Consider the following 22,185-nt stretch of genomic DNA (forward strand, 5'->3'; position numbering starts at 1 on the left):
ACACACACAGTCTGGATTCATAAATTAGCAAAGTCTCAGGTCAGATTCAAAAGCCGGAGTCTGCACTGCATTGTTTATTAGAAAGCCATATAAAGGGAAGAGTCGCAGAAGCAAAACTAGGGAATTTGTCAAATGTTTATGACTGCATATTGGTTTAGGAAAGCATAAGTAATGTGAATATCAAACAAGAAAGATGCAAAGCAGAGAGTCTTGAGAGAGAGGTTTATTTTATAATGGGGTAAGGAATAGAATGTAAATAAAATACATTAGAGCAATGTGTATTGAACAACAGCAGAAAGGAAAACCCACAATGAAAGGTGAGTTGACCCCACCCAAAAAATCAATAGGGAATTTTGAACTTAACAGCCTTGACAGATAATATAGACAAAAAATAAGTTGAAATCAGGATAAAAGGGTAAGAATAGTAAGATTACTTAGATAGAATTGATGAACATATACTAAATATCTATTAATACAAAGATAAAACCTTTTTTCCAGTGGCCTGCAGGAGGCTAGGTAGGCTTAAGACTTAAAAGAAAAAAAAATTGTAGACTCTTTGCATTGCAAAAACCTCAAAATTGAGACATACATTTTAAACACTAAAACTCAGGTTTTTGGGCAGGGGGGTGAAGTGTCTGATTTTTTAGCTTTTTATTTTGTATTGAAGTTTAGCCATTTAACAGTTGTAATAGTTTCATGTGCACAGCAAAGTGACTCAACTTTAAACATGTATTAAAACACTTAAAACAAGGAGTGCTTAAAAGCCAGAGCGTATCAGTTTTATTCTGTTGGCAGGGAATTGGAAGGAAATGTCAAAGGGGAATTGTACTTTGGAGTCGTCCGTTCCTTCATCCAGCGAGTGTGTATTAGGTATTTATCATGTGCCAAATGCTGGATCAGGAACACAGTCAGGGAAGGAGAAGGGGGATTTCTGGCCCCAAGAATCTTACAGTCTTAATTTTGGTATATTGGTGGGAATGTATCATGAGTCCCAGAAGCAGCTGAAGACCAAGGTTTCATTCCACAGAATGTATGTTCTGTAGGAACTGGAGGTGAGAGGTTTCCTCTAGAATAAGATGTAGTATTAATAGAGGGTGGATGGGATTAAGTGTGGAGGGGAGGGTATCCCAGGATGGTTGCAGACTAAGCTCATAGGCGCAGGTAGGCAAACAATCCTCCCTGGGGTGACCGGCACTCAAGAGTCCTGGGAGATGTCTCCAGGTGACGGAAGCTCTTCACCCAGGCTGAACCAGGTCTCTTTGATCAGACTGTCCACAAGGAGGCGCTGTGGGCTCTCGGTGAGGAAAAAGATGGCGCCTGGTCTTCAACAGTGCTCCAGAAAATCCCCTCCCCTTTCATGTTTTCCATGAGACTCCTCTAAGAGGTTTGTTTTCCTTGAGCAATAATGTTCACTGAAATTCATTAAGAAGATAAAAAATGCTTTAGCAAGAAGTACCCGGCTGTCTCCCTGTGGTTTTGAGCAGTATTTCTCACAGGGTGACACCCTGACCACCTGTGTGGATATCACCTGTGAAGTCGCTCAGTCGTGTCCTACTCTTTGCGACCCCATGGGCTGTAGCCCACCAGGCTCCTCCATCCATGGGATTTTCCAGGCAAGAGTACTGGAGTGGGTTGCCATTTCCTTCTCCAGGAGATCTTCCCAACCCAGGGATCGATCCCAGGTCTCCTGCCTTATAGGCAGACGCTTTACCATCTGAGCCACCAGATGTCACCTGAGGAGACTGTTAAACAGCCTCAGCCCACAGCTACTCAAATCAGCCGCACTGGGAGGGCACCTGGGTACTGGTTCTTAATAAGGTCAGCAGGAGGCTTTGATGCACAAGCTGATCCTCAGAATGGGAGAGTAAAGATCACACCAGAACCACTGTCCCACCTAAGTCCTGCCTTTAGAGCCTATACTTGGACTACAGAAGCAATAAGAAATGGAGGACATAGAATTTTTAGGGTTAAATTCTTTTATGTACACATTTCATTCAATCAACATTTCCTAGAAATTAAGTAGGAAAAGCCTCTTTTTCCACACACTCCAAAATGCGGAACAAATGCTTTTCGATGGAGCTAGAGGGATCCATGGAGCCCTGGCTTTCAGTCTCTCCACATTGCCCACGAAGGAATCCTAGACTGTGAAACTCAGTTCAACGACCACCGCCCTAGGTGGGGGAAGGTGTCTTACACAGCTGCTGAAGGAGCGGAAGACCAGAGGAAGGCAAAAGCTGCCTCGAATGTGCCTTTACCATGTGCCAAGGGCTTATGGACATCCTCTCCCAGTAGCCCCCTGGAGGTGCTGTCATTATCACTTTGTATAAATTGTATACAAATTTGTATAAATGAAGGATCAGAGTCTTGGAGAGGTTCTCTTACAATAAATGGCACAGCCTGATTGGAACCCAGGCAGGCTAAACTCACAGAACTTGTCCTCTTGACAACTATAGAACCTTCATGTAGTTATATACGCGTGTGCTCAATTGTGCAGTCATGTCTGACTCTGCAACCCCATGGACTGTAACCTGCCAGGCTCCTCTGTCCATGGGATATCCCAGGCAGGAATGCTAAAGTGGGTTGCCATTTCCTCTTCCAGAGAATCTTCCTGACCCAGGGATCAAACCAGCGTTCCTGCATGGGCAGGCAGATTCATGGTGCCACTGAGCCACCTGGAAACCCCCTTATATAACTGCTGTCTCTGCATGAGAGTTGTTAGAATAACATAACATCAGAGCTAAGAAAGATCTGAAATGCCGTCTAGCCACGTGGAGTGAGAAGACTTTAAATCCTGACTCTACCACTTGCTTGCTATGTGACCTCACGCACGTCCCTTAACCTCTGTGGCCTCTACTTCCCCATCTGTAAATTGGGTATTTCACGGCTAGTTGGTTTTTTTTGAGGAATAGCCGATTAACAATGTTGTGATCGTTTCAGGTGAGCAGTGAAGGGACTCAGCCATTTGGAATGGACAGGTACACACTGCCATGTCTAAAACGGATAACCAACAAGGACCTACTGAATAGCACATGGAACTCTGCTCAATGTTATGTGGCAGCCTGGATGGGAGGGCAGTTTGGGGAGAATGGAAACATGTATACGTATGCCTGAGTCCCTTCAGTGTTCACGGAAAACTGTCATGGGCTAGTTGTAAGGGTTAAGAGGAGATAAATGTGTTGTCTGCCACATGGTCAGAGTGCAATAAAAAGTAACTATTACAGTTTATAAATAAAGTCTAAAGAACCCGCCCCATCCATACAAGAAGTGGAACCCAGCGTGTCTGACTCCAGAGTCTTGGCTATTCTGTTTCCCCACCTGCTCCTCTTCCAGTGCCTTTGGCAGGTGGCAGCTTGACTGTTGGAGGCTGTGTCTAAGAGCAAGAGGCAGGGCCTGGTTCCTAGCAGGTGCCCATACCACCCTCTCCCCGGCACAAAGGACCTGCCCTGGGGGATCTCGGCTGTGGGTGGAATCCCTTTTGCAATGATAACAGGCCGGTTTTCAGAACAGCTTGCTTTGAAGCATTTTTCATTAATGGAATTTCCCTGTCCCTCCTGTGGCTTTCAATAAACAATTACAAATGTGTTCCAGAAAGCATTTGGTTCCAGCTGTAGTAAAATCACACTTAATAATTAGCGTTTCTGTAGCATTTTGGAATGCACCAAGTGTGTCTCACATATGTTGTCCCAGTTGACTCTCTCAGCAGTTCTGTGAGACAGATAGGGGCAGAATTATTGGGATCACTCCTTTTGTAAGTGGCGAGAACAAGGCTCAGTGGCTGCAGGACTCCCCCAGTGCCACCCTGCTGGTCAGAGATAGAGCTGGGATTAGCATCTGTGTTGAAAGCCCATTGTCAGAACTCACCAGGTGTGACCCAGTTCTCCACCCAGCCTCCAATGGGAGCTCTTGTCTTCAGGAGCCACACGGTGTGAGCCATTTCTTGTGACCCATTTGCCAGCATTGATCACCAGCCCCAAACCGCCTCAATACCATGTGCGGCCGAGGTACGGCGTTCCTTTGTCTCTCACGTAAAGGAGCCCAGACTTGGGGTTCACAAGGCCCAAATCCATTACCACCTCCAGGACGCTCTCCTCTAAGGAACTCCTGGACTCATCCCCAGGGTCATTCCTGAGTAACCTGTGGCTCATTTCATGCTTTTTCCTGAGTTGAGCTTTCTGTGTCGGCAAGGGAGAGGAAGTGCATTCAGTATAGTCAACCCTGGGTAAGAGCTAAGTGATGATGCGAACTGTCCTTTGAGAACCAACTTCCCAGCACACGAAGGCCCCTCGTGCCCATCCTCACCCAGTGGCCTTGCAACCTCTTTGGAGATTTGTGGAATGCAATTAATAGAAAATGAGAAACATCTGTCTTCTCACCTCCCAGGACTAATGAGTTGGAGGAGTGTCTACAGAGCTCCATCAAAGGTCATGCCAGACTTGGAGACCCCTGCCCCTCCCACCTCAGCATCTTCCCTCTACCAAAACCAGATGCCATCTTTTTATCTCTTTTGACCACTGTTTTTCTTGAACCTGCTTCTATATCACCCATTAGAAAAAACATCCATTACTGTCAAAGCAGGTGACTTACTACTTACTGGTTGCTATGATCATTGTAAACTTGATTTGGAAGAACAAAAACAACTGAAGGCTTAACACATGTAGGTGTACCTTCAAGATCGAAGCTCACACCAAAAAGCTTTTTTGTTGATTTTCCAGATTTTTAAGAAAGGCAAACGTTATCAAGTATAACATCTATGGAATACAAGGAGCAGACTGTGGGCTTTGGAATGAACACATGAGAAGCCTTTACCTTTCAAGTGCCAGGGACCCATTTAAAGGAGTTGCCACCCCAGCTCATTGCCAAGGATTTCCCTGTGAAAGAATAAGAGTCTTGTAAGAATACTTGAGTCTGCCAGCACTGGGACCTGCATCTAGGACTGGGATCTGAAGTAGCACTCTCGAAAGTCCCCAGATTGCCAGCAACAGTCAGTTCATTTCGGCAAACCTTTACAGGAAGGTAGGGAGAGATTCTTGAGTCCCCCCAAGGCAGTGTCCTGGCCCTTTGACTGGGTCAGGTATGGGAAAGATGAAAGTGCCTAATGTGGGTGAGCTGTTGATGAGCAGGGAATTGTTCTTATGTCTGCAAAGTAGAGAATAACCTCTCAAGGCCTTCATGAAAAGGGGCTACTCTTAGCCTAGTTACCTGCCTCTAAGCCACCTCTCATCCTGCTCTTTTGTTCAAAGCAGCAGATCCCATCATTCTGCCGCACTACATTCTTATTGAGCACGCTGGCCTAGGGCTTTAATGGAACAAACAAGTTACCTGCTTTTGTGGAGACCAGTTTAGTGCTTGGTACAGAAAGTACAGTATATGACTGTCTTGAAAGTCTTTGCCCTGCACTGGACTGTGGGTCATTGCCAAAGGCATGAAAGGCAGTCTCTTTCTACCGTTTGCTCTCCTTGCCCATTGTCCCTTCAACTCCCTTCATTTTTTTTGTTTTTCTTCCTCCTCCTTGGATTGTTGCTGCTGCTGCTGCTAAGTCACTTCAGTCGTGTCAGACTCTGTGCAACCCCATAGACAGCAGCCCACCAGGCTCCCCCATCCCTGGGATTCTCCAGGCAAGCCTTCAGGAATTCTAATGGGAATTCCCTCTGAGTCTGGTGGTACAGTTGATGGCGTGCTTGCTTCCACTGTGCCCAGCCTTGCCAGCACATGCTGGTTGGAGCCAAGTGGGCGTCCAAGGCCTTTATCTGAGGGGTGTGAGCAGGGTTCACATCTTTGGTTGGACCAGAAATCTGAGATCAGCGTTGTCTCCTGATGTCCCCTCTCTGCTCTGAGATGATCTTTTCAAAGGAGACGTGTTTAAACTGGAAAACTGATACCTTACCCAGCCCATGCAAACCATGCTGGTCTCCTCCAGCTCCCAGTGTTCAGTTTTCTGTCTCTGAAGGTCAGAGCCAGTGATACTGTGTTTAAAGCTGTACTTTAAATACAGCTGTCCCATAGCAAACCCTCTCAGCTGATCTTCTTATAATTCACCCTTAGTTTCACAATTACTCAGAACTAGACCCTGGTGGCTCAGATGGTAAAAAATCTGCCTGCAATGCAGGATCCTCAGGTTTGATCCCTGGGTCAGGAAGAGCCCTGGAGAAGGGAATGGCAACCCACCACAGTACTCTTGCCTGGAGAATTCCATGGACAGAGGAGCCTGGAGGGCTACAGTCCATGGGATTGCAAAGAGTCAGATATGACTGAGCAACTAACACATAGAATTATACTCTGATAATGATGAGAACAAAGCACTTGAGGACATTAAAAATTAAGATTTTTAAAAAACTAAGTGGTCTTACAACCCTCCCTGCCTATGACCTTCCTCAGCCTCCTGATTGCTCCCATTCTAGGGCAGAATTGAAGGGATCTTAACGACTGGCAGTTCTTGCCTGCTTCACATACCTTTAGCCCAAGAATGAACAAAACAAACTGTGTCTTTCCAACGAGTAGTTCTTGAAAGAGCCGCGTCTCAAGTTCTGCCTAATGGTCTTCAGCTCATTTTCTCCCATCCCTGATTCTTGCAGAAAGACATACCTGTGTTTCTAACACATCACTGTCCACTCTGGACCACTCTTCCTCTGGGCAGTGTGCCACACAATTTACAAAGTCTGGAGAAGAGTCAGTAAATTAAAAGAACTTGAAAAGCAACTGCTAACTCCTTCAGAAACTAAGTGTGTGAATAGGACTGAAGCAATCCAGTGGGAAGAGCATTCAGTATTAGCCTTGGCAAGGCAGACATAAAAATGAGTATGTTGTCAATCCTTCTAAAGGCAAAACAAAAAAACAAAAAAAACTTACCTTTACTTACCCAATTTTGTGTAAAAATTTTTTTAGTTTTATATATAAATTTCTTTTGTTGTAGCTTTTTCTTCTTTCATTTGAATTTTTAAACATTCACATTGTAATAATTCAAGCAATTCAGAAATCTCCTTTACCTTGTTATAATTTACAAATAATAAATTGATGTGTATCCTTGCATACGTGTTCTATTGCTCATGCAAATTTTATACACACGTGTATGTAAGTGCACATACACACACTGTACACACATTGTATGTACGCTGCTATGTATAGAAGTGGGATCATCACTGTTATTCTGCCACTTGCATTTTTCACTTAAATAGATGAGGGGATATCCTTCTGAATCTGTACTTTTAGTCCATCTTATTCTGTTACTTGCACATAATTTGTGGTATGACGGTATCATAATTTAAGTCGACACTTCTCCCTATTAGGAAACATTCGGGCTGTTTCCAGTTTTCTACTAATAAGAAAATATTTTGATGCAGATAAATTTCTTTGATATGTATCTTTATGCACTTCTGTCAAATAAAAGTCCAGGGTGTGTACATTTAAAGTTTTACAGATAGTTCTATAGTACTTTATTTTTTATTTTGCTTTAATACTCTATAATCTTATCAGCACTTATTTACTGCCGAGATACTTCATAAACTTGTTGCAGTTAAAGCCCTTTGCTAGATCTATGCTTTTCCACTAAACCATCTCAAGTTGATTACATTTACATTTTTGTTATTTGGAAAAGAAAAACTTCCTGCCTCCAGGTTAGCATTACTGATTATATTCACTCAATTAGATTTCACTTCTATGAAGTTAGAACCAAAATGACATTTAGGGGAATTGACTGACTCAGATATTCTCCTTCTCCCGGAATCAAACCAAAACTTCTAATAAATCACGAATGTATTTCTAGAAGGAGCCTGGAGAGCCCATTAAAGCTCAGAGACATCTAAGAAGTTGCTCAGTGGCTACTTGATTGTTAGGAGCTGAAATTGTAAAGATGATTAATACTTGAGCTTAGGGAAATACTGGAAATTCTGAACATTTGGTAAATGTATGAGACATAATTATCATTACCAAAAATCTCTCTGCTAATTGTCTCCTGTGCAGTTTGTCTGTTTAATAAAAGAACTAATCAGAGAAAAAAAAAGACCAACAAAAGCTGGTTTATAAAATAAAAAATATAAAATATGCAAAAATATACAGGGAAAGACATTGTTCTGCCTCTCTATTCACATTGCAAGCACATTTTAATTGATGATGCTGGCTGCAATTTGCCAAACTAACCATTCTCATATTCCCCTATACGACAACTGCACTATATACATACATATCTCCTCAAAAATATGCTTTAATTCAGTAATTCTGTTCCTGGGAATATTTAATAGTAAACAACTGAAAACAGTTCAATCAAGAAGTGGAATAAAAGTTAAACTTTGAAAACTTACAGATTGTTGAGCTAGCTGAAATCATGTATATAGAGAATATTTCAAGTATTTAAATGGCACAGGAAACTAGGCATTATATAATAACTAGGAGAAACAGCCTTCAAAAATATGGTGATAGTTCCCAGAACACTTCTTGTGAGACATGAGATCCTCCATGGCCAAGTTAGCTTGAGAAATGCTCTAATCAGAATTAAATAAGCTTATGCACTGCAGGACTTGCCAAGTTAGAGATTCATAGAATATAAGATGACTTACAGTATTACCTAAATTTCCTTGACCTTGAAACTTACTCTAAGCACCACCTAGTATAGTTTTTTCTAGAATACTTGGGTTCCATAGAACATAATATAGGAAGTGCTAATATACATTGTCTCATTTTTTGTTTTTAAAAAAGTAATGTATCTGTGTACTGTGTGTAATCACACATATAATTACATACATTTGTATACATGTGTGCATGAAAAACAGATAAAATAGATGGAAAGAGATATCTTAGGGTTGTGAAGTTACTGATTGTTTTTTTGGTTTATATTAGTCTGAATTTTTCAAGTTTTCTCCAAAAAGTCACTTCCAACACTGAGAAAAAAAAAAAACTTTTAGAATTCCCACAAAGTTAACTAAAACCACTGGTGAATATTGTTTCACACTCTAGTTCAAAGTGGCAGATACAGATGTGTAGAAAAGAGAACTCAAAAGGGCAGGAGGAAACTTTGGGAAGGAATAGATGTGTCTTGGGGCTTCCCTGGTGGCCCAGCTAGTAAAAAGCCCATCTGCTAATTCAGGAGATGAGACTCGGGTTCCATCCCTGGATCAGGAAGATCCCCTGGAGAAGGAAATGGCAACCCACTCCAGTATTCTTTCCTGAAAATTCCATGGACAGAGGAGCCTGCAGGTCCGTAGGGTTACAAGAGTCAGACATGACTTAGTGCTGTCTTTCTTTTTCAAAGGGAAAAGCTCAAGCATTAGAGTCAGATCAGAGTTCAGCCTCTCGTTTGTAATCTTGAGCCAAGCTTCTCATCTGTGTCTCTTGCTTGCAAAATAAGAATACTATTAAAAACCTTTCCTAGAGCTGTTATTAACATGACATCAGGTACAGTACAAATGTGTCTATTATGTGCTTCTAGATATGCAGTGAGGGTTTTAACTGAATTTTTGCTAGTGATGGCATGCATAGGGAAATACCTCCTTAAAGGAATATTTAATTGAAGTTTACTATGTATTGAAATAAATGTTTTTACTGTGGAGGTATACTTCTGAAATGATGAATGAAAATCCTCTTGTTCTTGGCAAAGAACGTGGTTCACTCCATTAAACTGGAGGTAAATGTTTTTAGACTAATGTAAATGATTTCTATTTAATTTTTAGTCAGAACTTTTTTTTCCCTCTACTTGCTTTTAGTTCTTGTCAAATAATTGTCATGAAGATGAAGTTTTACTTACTGTGATCCATTATCTGTGACTCACACTCCTTCCTATGACTTTTTTCCCCCAAGAGTCTCATGTTAGAAAAAAAAAATCCATATATATTGAAGAATTTAGTCAGTTTCTCATGGGATTACAGAATTTCTTACTGGGAAGATTTTTCTCTTAATATATAAAACCACTATTAAATGTTAAGATTTGGCTGCTGTGAATGGTAAACTTTACTGTTAGAGTATGTTTTCACACTCTTCATAGCTGTTTTTTTCTTTTTTTTTTTTTTCACTTCCTGTTTGTCATATAGCAACTCTATAGAAAGAAGCCTGGTTTGGCCATCACGTTTGCAAAGCTGCCTCAAAATCTAGACAAAAACCGATACAAAGATGTACTGCCTTGTGAGTATCTGGCATGAATGCCTCCTCCCCCCACACACACTGAGATAATGTTTCCCTTTTTAAAACAGATTGTCTGGTATTCTGGAACGACTCTCAGTGTGTCTGTAAACACCACCGTCTTTATTGCAGCCATTTCAAACTCGGAACAGTTGGGGAATAGTGTTTATGCTAATGAGGCGAGGGCTGCAGATGGGCTGGGAACTGAACCCTTGTTTACTTGGGCTGGTAAAAATAACACTCCGAATAATCAGTAAATTTCTTTCTCCTCCACAGATGACACCACCCGGGTATTGTTGCAGGGAAACGAAGATTACATTAATGCGAGTTATGTGAACGTAAGTTAGAATTCCAGATCATGAGAAAAGGCACATTAATCGTTGTAACAAGCATGACAGTGACATGCGTGGTGCTTTGCAGTCGTCGAACTGCTTTCCTATTCACTGTCTTGTCTCAGCACCACAGCAGCCGTTGAGGAAAGGCAGGATAGTCTCATTATACAGAGGATGACACTAAGGTTCAGAGATTGGATCATCTGAAAAGTCATAAAGCTAACAGAAGATGAGACCAAAATTCAGCCTTCTGTCCTCAACTGCTGACCTATAGGTGTTTTGTTTGACCATTGGTACATTTGTAACTTTCTGTATTTTCCCCCCAATCTGATTACTATACATCTTGCCTAAAAATAAAACCACCATAGCCCCAAAACAAAAGGTCCAAAATTTCTACTTGTCGTGGGGAAAGTATTCATTTCACTGTGAAAATGCATCTTGGGCAACTTGGCTTCTCTGAACCTCAGCCTCTTCATCTAAACCAGGGCTCAGCACACTATTTCTGTAGAGGGCTAGACCGAAAATCTTTTGGTCTCTGCAAGCCAAGAGACAAAATTGAGGATATTAATTAGGTACTTATATATACCATTTCAAATGCAACCATGCAAAAATATTTTTAAAAATACTGTTAGCTCTCAGTGCAGCATTTAAATTTGGCCCTCAGCTCACTGTTTATCTGATCTAAATAAACAGAGGACTTCTCAAGTTCTCAGATTACAACATAATGTCAATAACTACCAGCAAGAATGGGTCTGATCAGTGGTTCTACTCATTCCGAAGCATCTGTGAGATTCATTGACCCTCACTTTCAGCATTTCTGGTGTCCTGTGATTAGAGCACTGAAATGGTGGGGGCGGTAAGACCATGCACTCAGGGGTGGGGAGTGGCTAAGACCAGGGCTGAGAAAGCCATTAACCAAGCACCAACGAAGCACAAACCAAGCCGTGAATGAGGCATCTCCATCTACTATCCCCACCTAAGAATGAGTGAATTGCTGTGCTATTCCAAAGCTCAGCCAGTTCTGAGTGTTCTTTTACAGAAAACACTTAGTTTAGGGACTTTGCTCGCAGTTTAGTGGTTGAGAGTCTGGCTTCCAATACAGGGGATGTAGGTTCAACCCCTGGTGGGGAAAGCAGGATCCCACATGCCAACTAATAAGCTCGCACACTCTAGATCCTGCATGCTACAGCTGAGACCGGACACGGCCAAATAAATAATTAAAAATAAAAAAAGAGAAAAGACTTAGTTTAGAAGTAAAAGCAGAGCAGGGTAGGAGAGGGATGACAGTGGCACTTATTTTAACATTTTAACATTTATCAGTTCGGACAGTAACTATTGTGAGGGGGTGATGTGTTCAGAAACTTGAATCTGATAATCATTTCAGTGTATATGTATATCAAACCATCATGTTGTATACCTTAAATATATACCTTTTTTATTTGTCATTTATACCTCAGTGAAGCTGGGGAGAAAAATTGATCAGCTGAGTGGCGCAGACATTGGCAGCCATGCAGAAAGCAAAGTGTAACAGTAGTTGGTGGCATAAGCCTGTGTGGTTTATGCTTTAAAGAAAATATTTTGATAGAAAACCCTGCATATGAAAAGTTGTGGGCATAAGGATTGGCATGGGTTGCTGAAAATGCAGATTCCCAATATTGGTTATATTTAGGATACAGCAGAGAAGGTCATTTAAACTCTTTCATCTTATAGGTCCACTTCTGATTATCACCTATTGAATTTCACAAAGTTTTATCCTGAGTAGCTAACATTATTGTCAAACACCTTTGAAGCATTTTCTAAAGTAGCTTTTCCTTTGACTATTCTTATTGACCAAAATTTGGTAGAAATGTTCTTCTGGTGTGCTGACGGTAAGCAGCTAGAAGTGTGTGAGCTGCAGTTCCCTGTCCACCTTGTGGCAGTAACAGATTCTAATGCCTGAACCATCTCCTGCCAGATGGAAATTCCTGCTGCTCACCTTGTGAACAAGTACATTGCCGCTCAGGGACCCCTGCCACATACTTGTGCACAGTTCTGGCAAGTGGTCTGGGACCAGAAGTTATCACTCATCGTCATGTTGACGACTCTCACCGAGCGAGGCCGGGTAAGTGGCTTGACTTCCAGACAGGCGTGTGTCACTCTACGCTCTGCCAGAACGCGAACTTCAGAGCTGGAAAAGGCCTTACGGAAATGTTGCCCAGTCCAGCCCACTTGGTGACCCATGAATCTGTACACAGCTCCTGACGGATAGCTCCAGGGATGAGAAACTCAGCCCTCCTCCTTCCCACTTGCTGGCCTTTCCGAGCTAAGCAGTGATCAGACAGCCCCTTCCATTCCTGCCTTGGATCTGTTACAGCAAGCTGGAACGCGCTTCCCTTGCCTCACCTGCCCCAGAACTCCTGTGTTAGCTGTGATCTCACCCACCTAGGACACGTGCTGATCCTCCGAAGAGCAGTGTTTAAGGGCCAGGTTCACAATGGAATACAAAGTAGGAGAAATTACCTCTGCTTGTGTTACAGCAAAACCTGATGCAGAAAAAAAAAAAGCTAAGAAGGGTTTAATTAGAAGAGCGATGGCAGCATGCTGTGTTCAGCCTGACATGTGTGTTTCACAGGAACAGATCGCTGGTTGTGTAACTGAAGTCAGTGTGCAGGGAGTGCTGTGTAGCATGAATTCTCTAACTTCTGTCTGCATCTAGATATCTTCATGATGAAATGTTCATCTGGAAACACATTCAAAAATCAAATATAAATTAATATTTAAGGGATCTATGTGCCACTTCCTCCCAGGCCTGTCCTCAGTATATAGTTCAGAATGCCAGGTGGATCTGTGCCAGAAGTCAGAGTATAGAATCAGAATGGATCATACGTTTGAGGAGATCAGTCTATACTCTCACCCCAAAGAGCAAAATCAGGGTTCCTGCTAATTCTGGAGAGCCTTGTGGGTTCACCTAGGCTGTCCCAGGCAGATGGCTCCCCACCTTGGCTAAAACACTTCCAGGGTCCATCCATGGGTTATTCAGCTCTGATTAAAAAAAAAAAAAAAAAATCCCTCTTCATAATGAACTGAAATCCACACTGCTTTGAACCCCACCCCACCAGCTTCTCTTGCCTGGAAGACACAGTAATAAGTGGCCCTTCTCTTCCATGCAGTGCCCTTTCAGATATCTGAAGATAATCTTGGACCACCATTAAGTGGGTGGTCAGCAGAAATTGTCTGGTCTTTGTCTCAGTCTTGCTGTGGAGTAAGTCTCCCCATTTTGTACTCATACACTTGACTCCTGAGACCTACACTGTGGCATATCAGTGGGGCTCTGGAGCCAGACTCTGTGGGTTCAGAACAGGTTCTTCTGGAGCAAGTTATAAATACTTAACCTGTCTGACCCTCAGCTTCCCTGTCCGTAAGCTGCAGATAGTGGTGCCGTCTCAGAGGGTTTGTGGGGACTGAGACAGTATATATGGAAAGCTTAGAGAGCTGTCTGTCACAGTGTCTGGCAAACATTAGCTGTGTGTGTGTGTCCGTCGCTATCATCCCTGGGAGGATTTGCCATCAGATCTGGCCTTTTGTGTGCCTCACGCTGCTTGGCCTTCCCATCTGTCATTGTTCACCTCGGCCCTCACTCTTGGCTTCTTGTCACTCATAGTGTTGATCAGAATCTCTTCACATAAAATCACCGTTTAAAAATATAAAGGCCCTCAAGAGACAATCAGAAGCTCCTTCTAGGATGCTGTGAGTCAAAGGTGTTGCAGATACTCGTTGCTGACTCTCCCAGCTCTGCTTCCAGCCCTGGCCGTCTCTGCATCTGGTTTACCTAGTTACTGTGAGAACTCTCAGGCTTTGCTGAAATCACAAGGCAACAGGTCTATGGCATCCCTTTGTCTGGGAGTCTTGTTTTTCGCCTGTTTTTAATTTTTGTTAATATTCTGTTTCTGTGTGCCTGTGTGTGATTTTCTGATCTTGTTTTGGAAAGGCAGTGAAGTTACTGGGGCCTTTTTTGAACTCCAGGAATGCCAGCTGGCTCAAAGTCCTATATGCACTCTCTGTGTTTCTGGATCGCCTGCACCTGTCTTGTTCCCTGGTGTCGAGTAAGAGGGCAGATGCCAGGGCCATGCTTTCTGAGTTCATGTTCCTGCTCTGTCACTCCCTACCTGTGCAGTTAGGGTTGGTGATCACACCATCATGGTTATCTGGGTTGTGAAGATCTTTTTTGTCCAGTTCTTCTGTGTATTCTTGCCACCTCTTCTTAATATCTTTTGCTTCTTTTAGGTCCAGACCATTTCTGTCCTTTATCGAGCCCATCTTTGCATGACATGTTCCCTTGGTATCTCTAATTTTCTTGAAGAGATCTCTAGTCTTTCCCATTCTGTTGTTTTCCTCTATTTCTTTGCATTGATCGCTGAAGAAGGCTTTCTTATCTCTTCTTGCTATTCTCTGGAACTCTGCATTCAGATGCTTATATAGTTCCTTTTCTCCTTTGGTTTCACCTCTCTTCTTTTCACAGTTATTTGTAAGGCCTCCCCAGACAGCCATTTTGCTTTTTTGCATTTCTTTTCCATGGGGATGGTCTTGATCCCTGTCTCCTGTACAATGTCACGAACCTCATTCCATAGTTCATCAGGCACTCTATATATCAGATCTAGTCCCTTAAATCTATTTCTTACTTCTACTGTATAATCATAAGGGATTTGATTTAGATCATACCTGAATGGTCTAGCAGTTTTCCCTACTTTCTTCAATTTGAGTCTGAATTTGGTAATAAGGAATTCATGATCTGAGCCACAGTCAGCTCCTGGTCTTGTTTTTGTTGACTGTATAGAGCTTCTCCATCTTTGGCTGCAAAGAATATAATCAGTCTAATTTCGGTGTTGACCATCTGGTGATGTCCATGTGTAGAGTCTTCTCTTGTGTTGCTGGAAGAGGGTGTTCGCTATGACCAGTGCATTTTCTTGGCAAAACTCTATTAGTCTTTGCCCTGCTTCATTCCGCATTCCAAGGCCAAATTTGCCTGTTACTCCAGGTGTTTCTTGACTTCCTACTTTTGCATTCCAGTCCCCTATAATGAAAAGGACATCTTGTTTGGGTGTTAGTTCTACAAGGTCTTGTAGGTCTTCATAAAACCATTCAACTTCATCTTCTTCAGCGTTACTGGTTGGGGCATAGACTTGGATAACTGTGATATTGAATGGTTTGCCTTGGAGACGAACAGAGATCATTCTGTCGTTTTTGAGCTTGCATCCAAGTACTGCATTTTGGACTCTTTTGTTGACCATGATGGCTACTTCATTTCTTCTGAGGGATTCCTGCCCGCAGTAGTAGATATAATGGTCATCTGAGTTAAATTCACCCATTCCAGTCCATTTTAGTTCACTGATTCCTAGAATGTCAACGTTCACCCTTGCCATCTCTTGTTTGACCACTTCCAGTTTCCCTTGATTCATGGACCTGACATTCCATGTTCCTATGCAATATTGCTCTTTACAGCATCAGACCTTGCTTCTATCACCAGTCACATCCACAACTGGGTACTGTTTTTGCTTTGGCTTCATCCCTTCATTCTTTCTGGAGTTATTTCTCCACTGAACTCCAGTAGTATATTGGGCACCTACTGACCTGGGGAGTTCCTCTTTCAGTATCCTATCATTTTGACTTTTGCTACTGTTCATGGGGTTCTCAAGGCAAGAATACTGAAGTGGTTTGCCATTCCCTTCTCCAGTGGACCACATTCTGTCAGACCTCTTCACCATGACCCACCTGTCTTGGGTTGCCCCACCGGCATGGCTTGGTTTCATTGAGTTAGACAAGGCTGTGGTCCTAGTGTGATTAGATTGACCAGTTTTCTGTGAGTATGGTTTCAGTGTGTCTACCCTCTGATGCCCTCTTGCAACACCTACCGTCTTACTTGGGTTTCTCTTACCTTGGGTGTGGGGTATCTCTTCACGGCTGCTCCAGCAAAGCATAGCCGCTGCTCCTTACCTTAGGACGAGGGGTATCTCCTTACTACCACCCTTCCTGACCTTCAAGGTAGGATAGCTCTTCTAGGCCCTCCTACGCCCGCACCGCCACCAGCACCTCTGGTTGCTCCTCCCAGCTTCCGCCCTTGGCCTTGGGCGCCGCCCCTGGCCTCCAGTGTGGGGTGGCTCCTCCCGGCGCCACCCGTGCCCTCCGGCGCCAGGTGGCTTCTCCCAACCACCCCTGACCTAGATGCGGGGTGGCTCCTCTCGGCCTCCTCCCCTGGCCTCGGACGCGGGGTGTCTTCTCCTGGCCGCCACTGACCTCGGTCGTGGAGTAGCTCCTCTTGGCCTCCTACCCTGGCCTCGGACGCAGGGTGTCTCCTCCCGGCCGCCTCTGACCTCGGACGTGGGGTAGCTCCTCTCGGCTGTTCCTGCGCCATCACAGCCTGGCGCACTCGGCCGCTGCCCCTGACCTCGGACGTAGTGTAACGCCTCTCGGCCGCGCCTAGCGCGCCGGGCCGCAGCCGCCGGCGCCTAGCGCGCCGGGCCGCAGCCGCCGGCGCCTAGCGCGCCGGGCCGCAGCCGCCGGCGCCTAGCGCGCCGGGCCGCAGCCGCCGGCGCCTAGCGCGCCGGGCCGCAGCCGCCGGCGCCTAGCGCGCCGGGCCGCAGCCGCCGGCGCCTAGCGCGCCGGGCCGCAGCCGCCGGCGCCTAGCGCGCCGGGCCGCAGCCGCCGGCGCCTAGCGCGCCGGGCCGCAGCCGCCGGCGCCTAGCGCGCCGGGCCGCAGCCGCCGGCGCCTAGCGCGCCGGGCCGCAGCCGCCGGCGCCTAGCGCGCCGGGCCGCAGCCGCCCAATCCCACACTCTGCAGGCCTTGATCTGGGCTATTCTGGCATTTTATAGATACAAGACAGCATGGTTACAGCCTTGCTGTCGCCAGAATCTCCGCATATGAAACTGTGCTGTGTTTGCGTGTCTGTTCTGTGACTCTGGCCGTGGGGGGAGGGGTGCTGAATGCTCCAGATTTTCTCAGAAACTGCCCGTGGAGCTGCCACTGCCCGAGCTCAGGAGGTCTTCAGCGACGCTGCACTTCCTCAGAGCCACCACCTGAACCCACAGGGCAGCCGGGCCCTTTCTCCTCACCTGTGTTGGGCCGCTCTTTCCCCTTCTTGGTTGTCTTGGCCCGTCCCAGCTGCACGGCCATTGTTCTCCATGGAGTCAAGGGAGCCCCAGCAGGCGTGGTTGGTGACAGATGATCTGCCCCGATGGCAGCCCCTTCCCTTCCTTCTGCCCACACCAGCATGGGAGAAAAGGCCCTTTCTTTCACCCAGGAGGCCTCACTTCCGCCAGCTGCTCTAGAGAGTTCTGCCCCTCCTGCTCTGTCCTGATTGGAGTCCGCTCTGAACATGAGCTCCTCCGAGGTCTCCTTGTGACCCAGGGCATTGTGGGGCGGGGTGGGGGATGGAGGGTGGGGGGGGGGGGTGGGCGGTGTTTGTTTCCCAGCCCTTTCTTCCTGATCGAACCCCTTCCGGCTGGTTCCTTCAGGTTCCTGCGTTAGAGATCTCCATCTCCCATGAGTCAGAGCATTCCGTTCGCCATCTCTGGCCCCAGGAACTGACTTCTGTTGTTTATGGGTGGCTGGAAGCCTGTTCTTCTCAAATCCAGGCTGCTACATGTTTCCTGCCTCTCCTGTTACAGAGTCTCAGCTGACCTGAGCCTTTTGTCCCGAGGTCCCTTATCTGGTTGCCACCACTGTCCTTGAGTTCCTCCGGATTAGGAGCCAGTCCTCCCGGGCCAGCAGCTCTGTCCCCTGCTTTCCTGAGAGATGAGGTTCTCAGCGTGTCCTCTTTGCTTTTTCCCCTGTTCTGCGTTTAGCTGAGCGGCCTCCCCATGGGCCTGAGAGCTAGTAGGATCTTCCTCTCCACTCTGTACTGCTCTCACATCAAGTGCACAGAGCCTCCCCCAGAGGCTGAGGGTCTGGGAGGCACTCCCACCATGGGCTCGATTTCATTGCCCTCTCTTTTTATTCCCACCCAAAACGTTTTCCATTGTGCTCTCTCTTCAGGTCCATTGTTTCCTCCAAGAGGAAACAGAGCTATAGAGACTAGTCCTTCCATTGAAACAGACATCTACATATGCCCCACTTCCTATCTGTAGGACAGGGCACAAGCAGATTCAGTCTCTGAGCCTCAGTTTACTCTTATGCAGAACAGAGGCAGTGACATTATCTACCTCATACGGTTGTTTTGAGGCCCAGATAACATAATGTCCATAAAAAGCACCATTTAGTGCTTAGCATATACCGATCAAAAGAAAATAGGTATTAGAGACTTCCCTGGTGGTCAGTGGTTAGGAATCCATGCTTCCCTCTGCAGAAGGCATGTGTTCAATCCCTGGTCAAGGAACTAAGATCCCACAAGCCTCAAGGCACAGCCAAAAAAAGAAAAAAGTCATTAGCATCATCCCTTCCCATAGCAGCAGCATTCATGGGGAAACCGGGGATCAAAAAAGTGAAGTATCTTGGCCAGGATGGCACAGTTAGTGGAACTTAATAACCAGGAGGGAAATTCAGAATTTCCACAGACTTCTTGCTCTTTCTTCTATGCCCCCAAATGGTTTGAGATCCAAATCAACCTAAAATCTAGATTTGATCGAGAAGTAAAGAGAGTCCCGTTCTGGTCAGATTCACTGGGAGTCTCTAGAAATAGAGATACTTGTGGTTCTGCTCTGAATGGGCTCATCACTTTAGACAGAAGCTTCCCATCAGCTGTCCTGTGGGCAGGACCCCAGGAAGCCTGCAGCAGAGAGCCACACCCCTTGTGCAGAGGAGGAGATGGGCACAGGCCTGGTGGGTATCCACTCTGCCTCAGGTTCTACGGACAGCCTTCCTTTGTGTCTGAGAGGAATTGGGAAGTGGTCATGAGCCAAAACCCCCAGGTTTAATATTTGCAAGTAAATTCTTAGCTCCACCTTCCCAGCAGCATGCTTTAATTCCAAACACTCACTGTGATGTTTGAAAATAAAAATAGGAAAGCTGTTTCAAATTTTTGTGCATTTTCAAATTTTCTGGGGGTTTATACCCCCTCTTCACTTTAAGTAAGCATAATTTTTACCCAAGTTGATGAAGCTGTAAGCTTGGAGAGAAAAAAACGTTTTTTGAATGAGTCAGAATTTGACTGATGGATCAATGATGGGATAGGCAGCTTGACCTTGAACTTTGCTTTGAGGCCAGAGGCAGGAGCAAGACTGCTAGGAAAGAGAATGCAGGATTTAGAAAGTGAAAGTGAAAAGTCAGTCAGTTGTGTCCGACTCTTTGCGACCCCATGGACTGTAGCCCACCAGGCTGTGCTGTCCATAGAATTATCCAGGCCAGAATACTGGAGTCTATAGCTGTTCCCTTCTCCAGGGGATCCTCCCAACCCAGGGATCGAACCCAGGTCTACCACATTGCAGTCAAATTCTTTACTGTCTTAGCCACCAGGGAAGTCTCTAATACCTAGCGTGGGTAGCCTATCCCTTCTCCACTGGATCTTCCTGACCCAGGAATCAAACGGGAGTCTCCTGTGTTGCAGGCAGATTGTTTATCAGCTGAGCTACCAGGGAAGCCCTAGGATTTGGAAGGGGGAAGAGGAGACTGGGGGAGAGGGGTGGGGGCAGGGGGCAGTCCACCTGTGGGGAAGCACAGCCGCATGGACCGGGGGCAGCTCACTGAGTCACACTGAGCCCGGGTTCCTCCTCTGCCGTCTGCTGAGCGTCAGTTCCATATGAGTCATATGTGAATGCGCTCATGGGACTGTAGCAACAACAGTGATGACGGTGGCCACTGACCTGTCCCCACCTCCCCCACGGTGAGCCGGGCACTGCACACCATCACCCCCAGCCTCTGTCACCATCTGGGAAGTAGGTGCCGTCCTTTCAGGTGAAGAATGAGGAAATCAGAGAGGTTAAGTAGTAGCAAGTTTGAGGTCACGGGGCTCACAGAGAGGAGAGAATAATCCTAACGGAATTCTGTCTGGCTCTCAAATGTGCACTCTTAGCGGCCGTGCCTCGAGGCCTTCCTCCTCAAGCGGGTAAGGAGCAGATAGTGACGGAGGGATGAGGTAAAAGGGGGTATTGAGAGCAGGGAAGGGGCAGAGGCCCTGCAGTGGGGAGGGTGGGGGGCAGAGGTCGCTCCTAAGTCAAGGCCTCTCACGTCTGTCTGAGGCTCTCCTGTCCTTCCAGCAGTTGGACCCGGTGATGAGGAGGGAGAGTCAGTGCGTTCCTCCTGGAGCTCCAGCGGGGATGAGAGCTGTGTCCTGGCCCCTGGCAGGCTGACTGACCCCTCCTCCTGAACAGCACAGACACAGGGCAGAGTGGCCTCGCCCAAGTTTCTTTCCCCCACAGCAGCTCTCAGAGCATCTAGCGCAAGTGAGAGAGTTGTAGCCCAGCGTCCGACCCGTCTGTCCGGTTAACCACTCACAAGCACCGCCACAGCCCAGCCTAACTCCTGCCCGGCGATTCCCTTGCAGACCAAATGTCACCAGTACTGGCCCAATCCCCCCGACGTCATGGAACACGGCAGCTTTCACATCCGCTGTCAGTCAGAGGACTGCACCATCGCGTACGTGTTCCGGGAAATGCTGGTCACCAACACTGAGGTGAGCGGGGCCTGTGTGGCAGGAGCTGTGCGGGGACCCGGGAAGGCGCAGGTTAAAGGCTGGTGCTAAACCAGCATCCACCGTGGGCCCGGGGAGGCCTCTGCTTCTGGGTCAGTCTGGGTTTTCTGCCGGTGAGCATTTCAGTAGATGTGCAAGGTTGCCTGGAAAAGAACCAGCATCCATGTTCACAGCAGCATATTCACAACAGCATACGGGGGAAACAGCCCAGGTGTCCACTGACAGATAAACAGGTAGACAGAACATGGTATATTCGTACCGTGGAATCCTAGTCCCCCCACAGAGAAGGAGATTCTTTCTAACCCATGCTGTAGCATGGCTGAACCTAGAAGACGTTGTAATGAGCGGAAGAAGCCAGACACAAAAGGACAAATACCATGTGACCTCCTGGAGTAGTCAGTTCACAGAGACAGAAGTAGGATGGCGGTTGCCAGGGCTGCAAGGCTGTTGGATGAAGAGTTAGTGTTTAATGGGCACGGTGTTTCAGTTTGGGAAGCTGAAAAGTTTCTAGGAAGAGTGAGGAGGGTTGTACAACTTTGCCAATGTACTTAATGCCACTGAACTATACAGTTAATAATGTTTGAAATGGTAGACTTCTTGTTATGTATATTTTGCTCATTAAAAAAAAAAGCCAACGTGGGTGGCCTTGACAGCAAGTACCACGGGAGCAACCAGGAAGAGATGGCTGTGGGCAGAAGTGGTGCAGAGCCATCAGGCAGGAGGTGGCCTCCGCAGAGTCCTAGAGACACGGCCGGCCTGGGAGCATTGGGGAGGTGGGTGGGTGGGAGTGGGCAGGACTCAAGGCCGGGAGATCCCCAGTGGGCAGAAGAGCATCCAGAGACAGGAGCTCACTGGCTGGAGGCTGGGAAGGGGCCGGGGTGCTCCTGCCCACCAGTCCAGATAGACTCAACGAGCTTCCCCTGCCCCTTTGCAGACCGGGGAGGAACACACAGTGACCCATCTCCAGTACGTGGCCTGGCCAGACCATGGCGTCCCCGATGACTCCTCAGACTTTCTGGAATTTGTGAACTACGTGCGGTCTCTGAGAGTGGACGGTGAGCCTGTCCTGGTTCACTGCAGGTACTGTGGCTTGTTGACCTGGTTTTACCAATACTGAAACTCCTTGGGCAAGGCCTGGAGACAGTTGGCAG

The 22,185-nt window shown here is 46.3% G+C and overlaps 1 protein-coding gene and 1 long non-coding RNA gene across 36 annotated transcripts in view; one reads left to right on the forward strand and one right to left on the reverse strand.

Moving 5' to 3' along the window:
* PTPN3 (protein tyrosine phosphatase non-receptor type 3) overlaps positions 1 to 22,185 on the forward strand; it is a 157,761-nt gene that overhangs the window by 129,017 nt on the left and 6,559 nt on the right. For all 35 annotated transcript variants that reach the window (XM_060408936.1, XM_060408942.1, XM_060408950.1 and 32 more), the window contains 5 exons: positions 10,017 to 10,107; positions 10,381 to 10,442; positions 12,391 to 12,537; positions 20,888 to 21,016; positions 21,969 to 22,114. In XM_060408936.1, the coding sequence (XP_060264919.1) occupies positions 10,017 to 10,107; positions 10,381 to 10,442; positions 12,391 to 12,537; positions 20,888 to 21,016; positions 21,969 to 22,114 (575 nt within the window). The remainder of the gene's footprint in view (positions 1 to 10,016; positions 10,108 to 10,380; positions 10,443 to 12,390; positions 12,538 to 20,887; positions 21,017 to 21,968; positions 22,115 to 22,185) is intronic.
* Positions 755 to 16,977, reverse strand: LOC132659143 (uncharacterized). The gene is made up of 2 exons (XR_009599123.1): positions 13,330 to 16,977; positions 755 to 13,155 (listed from the first exon to the last, which is right to left on the reverse strand). It is a non-coding gene; the product is annotated as an uncharacterized LOC132659143 (long non-coding RNA).

Source organism: Ovis aries, chromosome 2, assembly GCF_016772045.2.
Source record: "Ovis aries strain OAR_USU_Benz2616 breed Rambouillet chromosome 2, ARS-UI_Ramb_v3.0, whole genome shotgun sequence".
In the NCBI taxonomy this organism is placed as follows: Eukaryota; Metazoa; Chordata; class Mammalia; order Artiodactyla; family Bovidae; genus Ovis; species Ovis aries.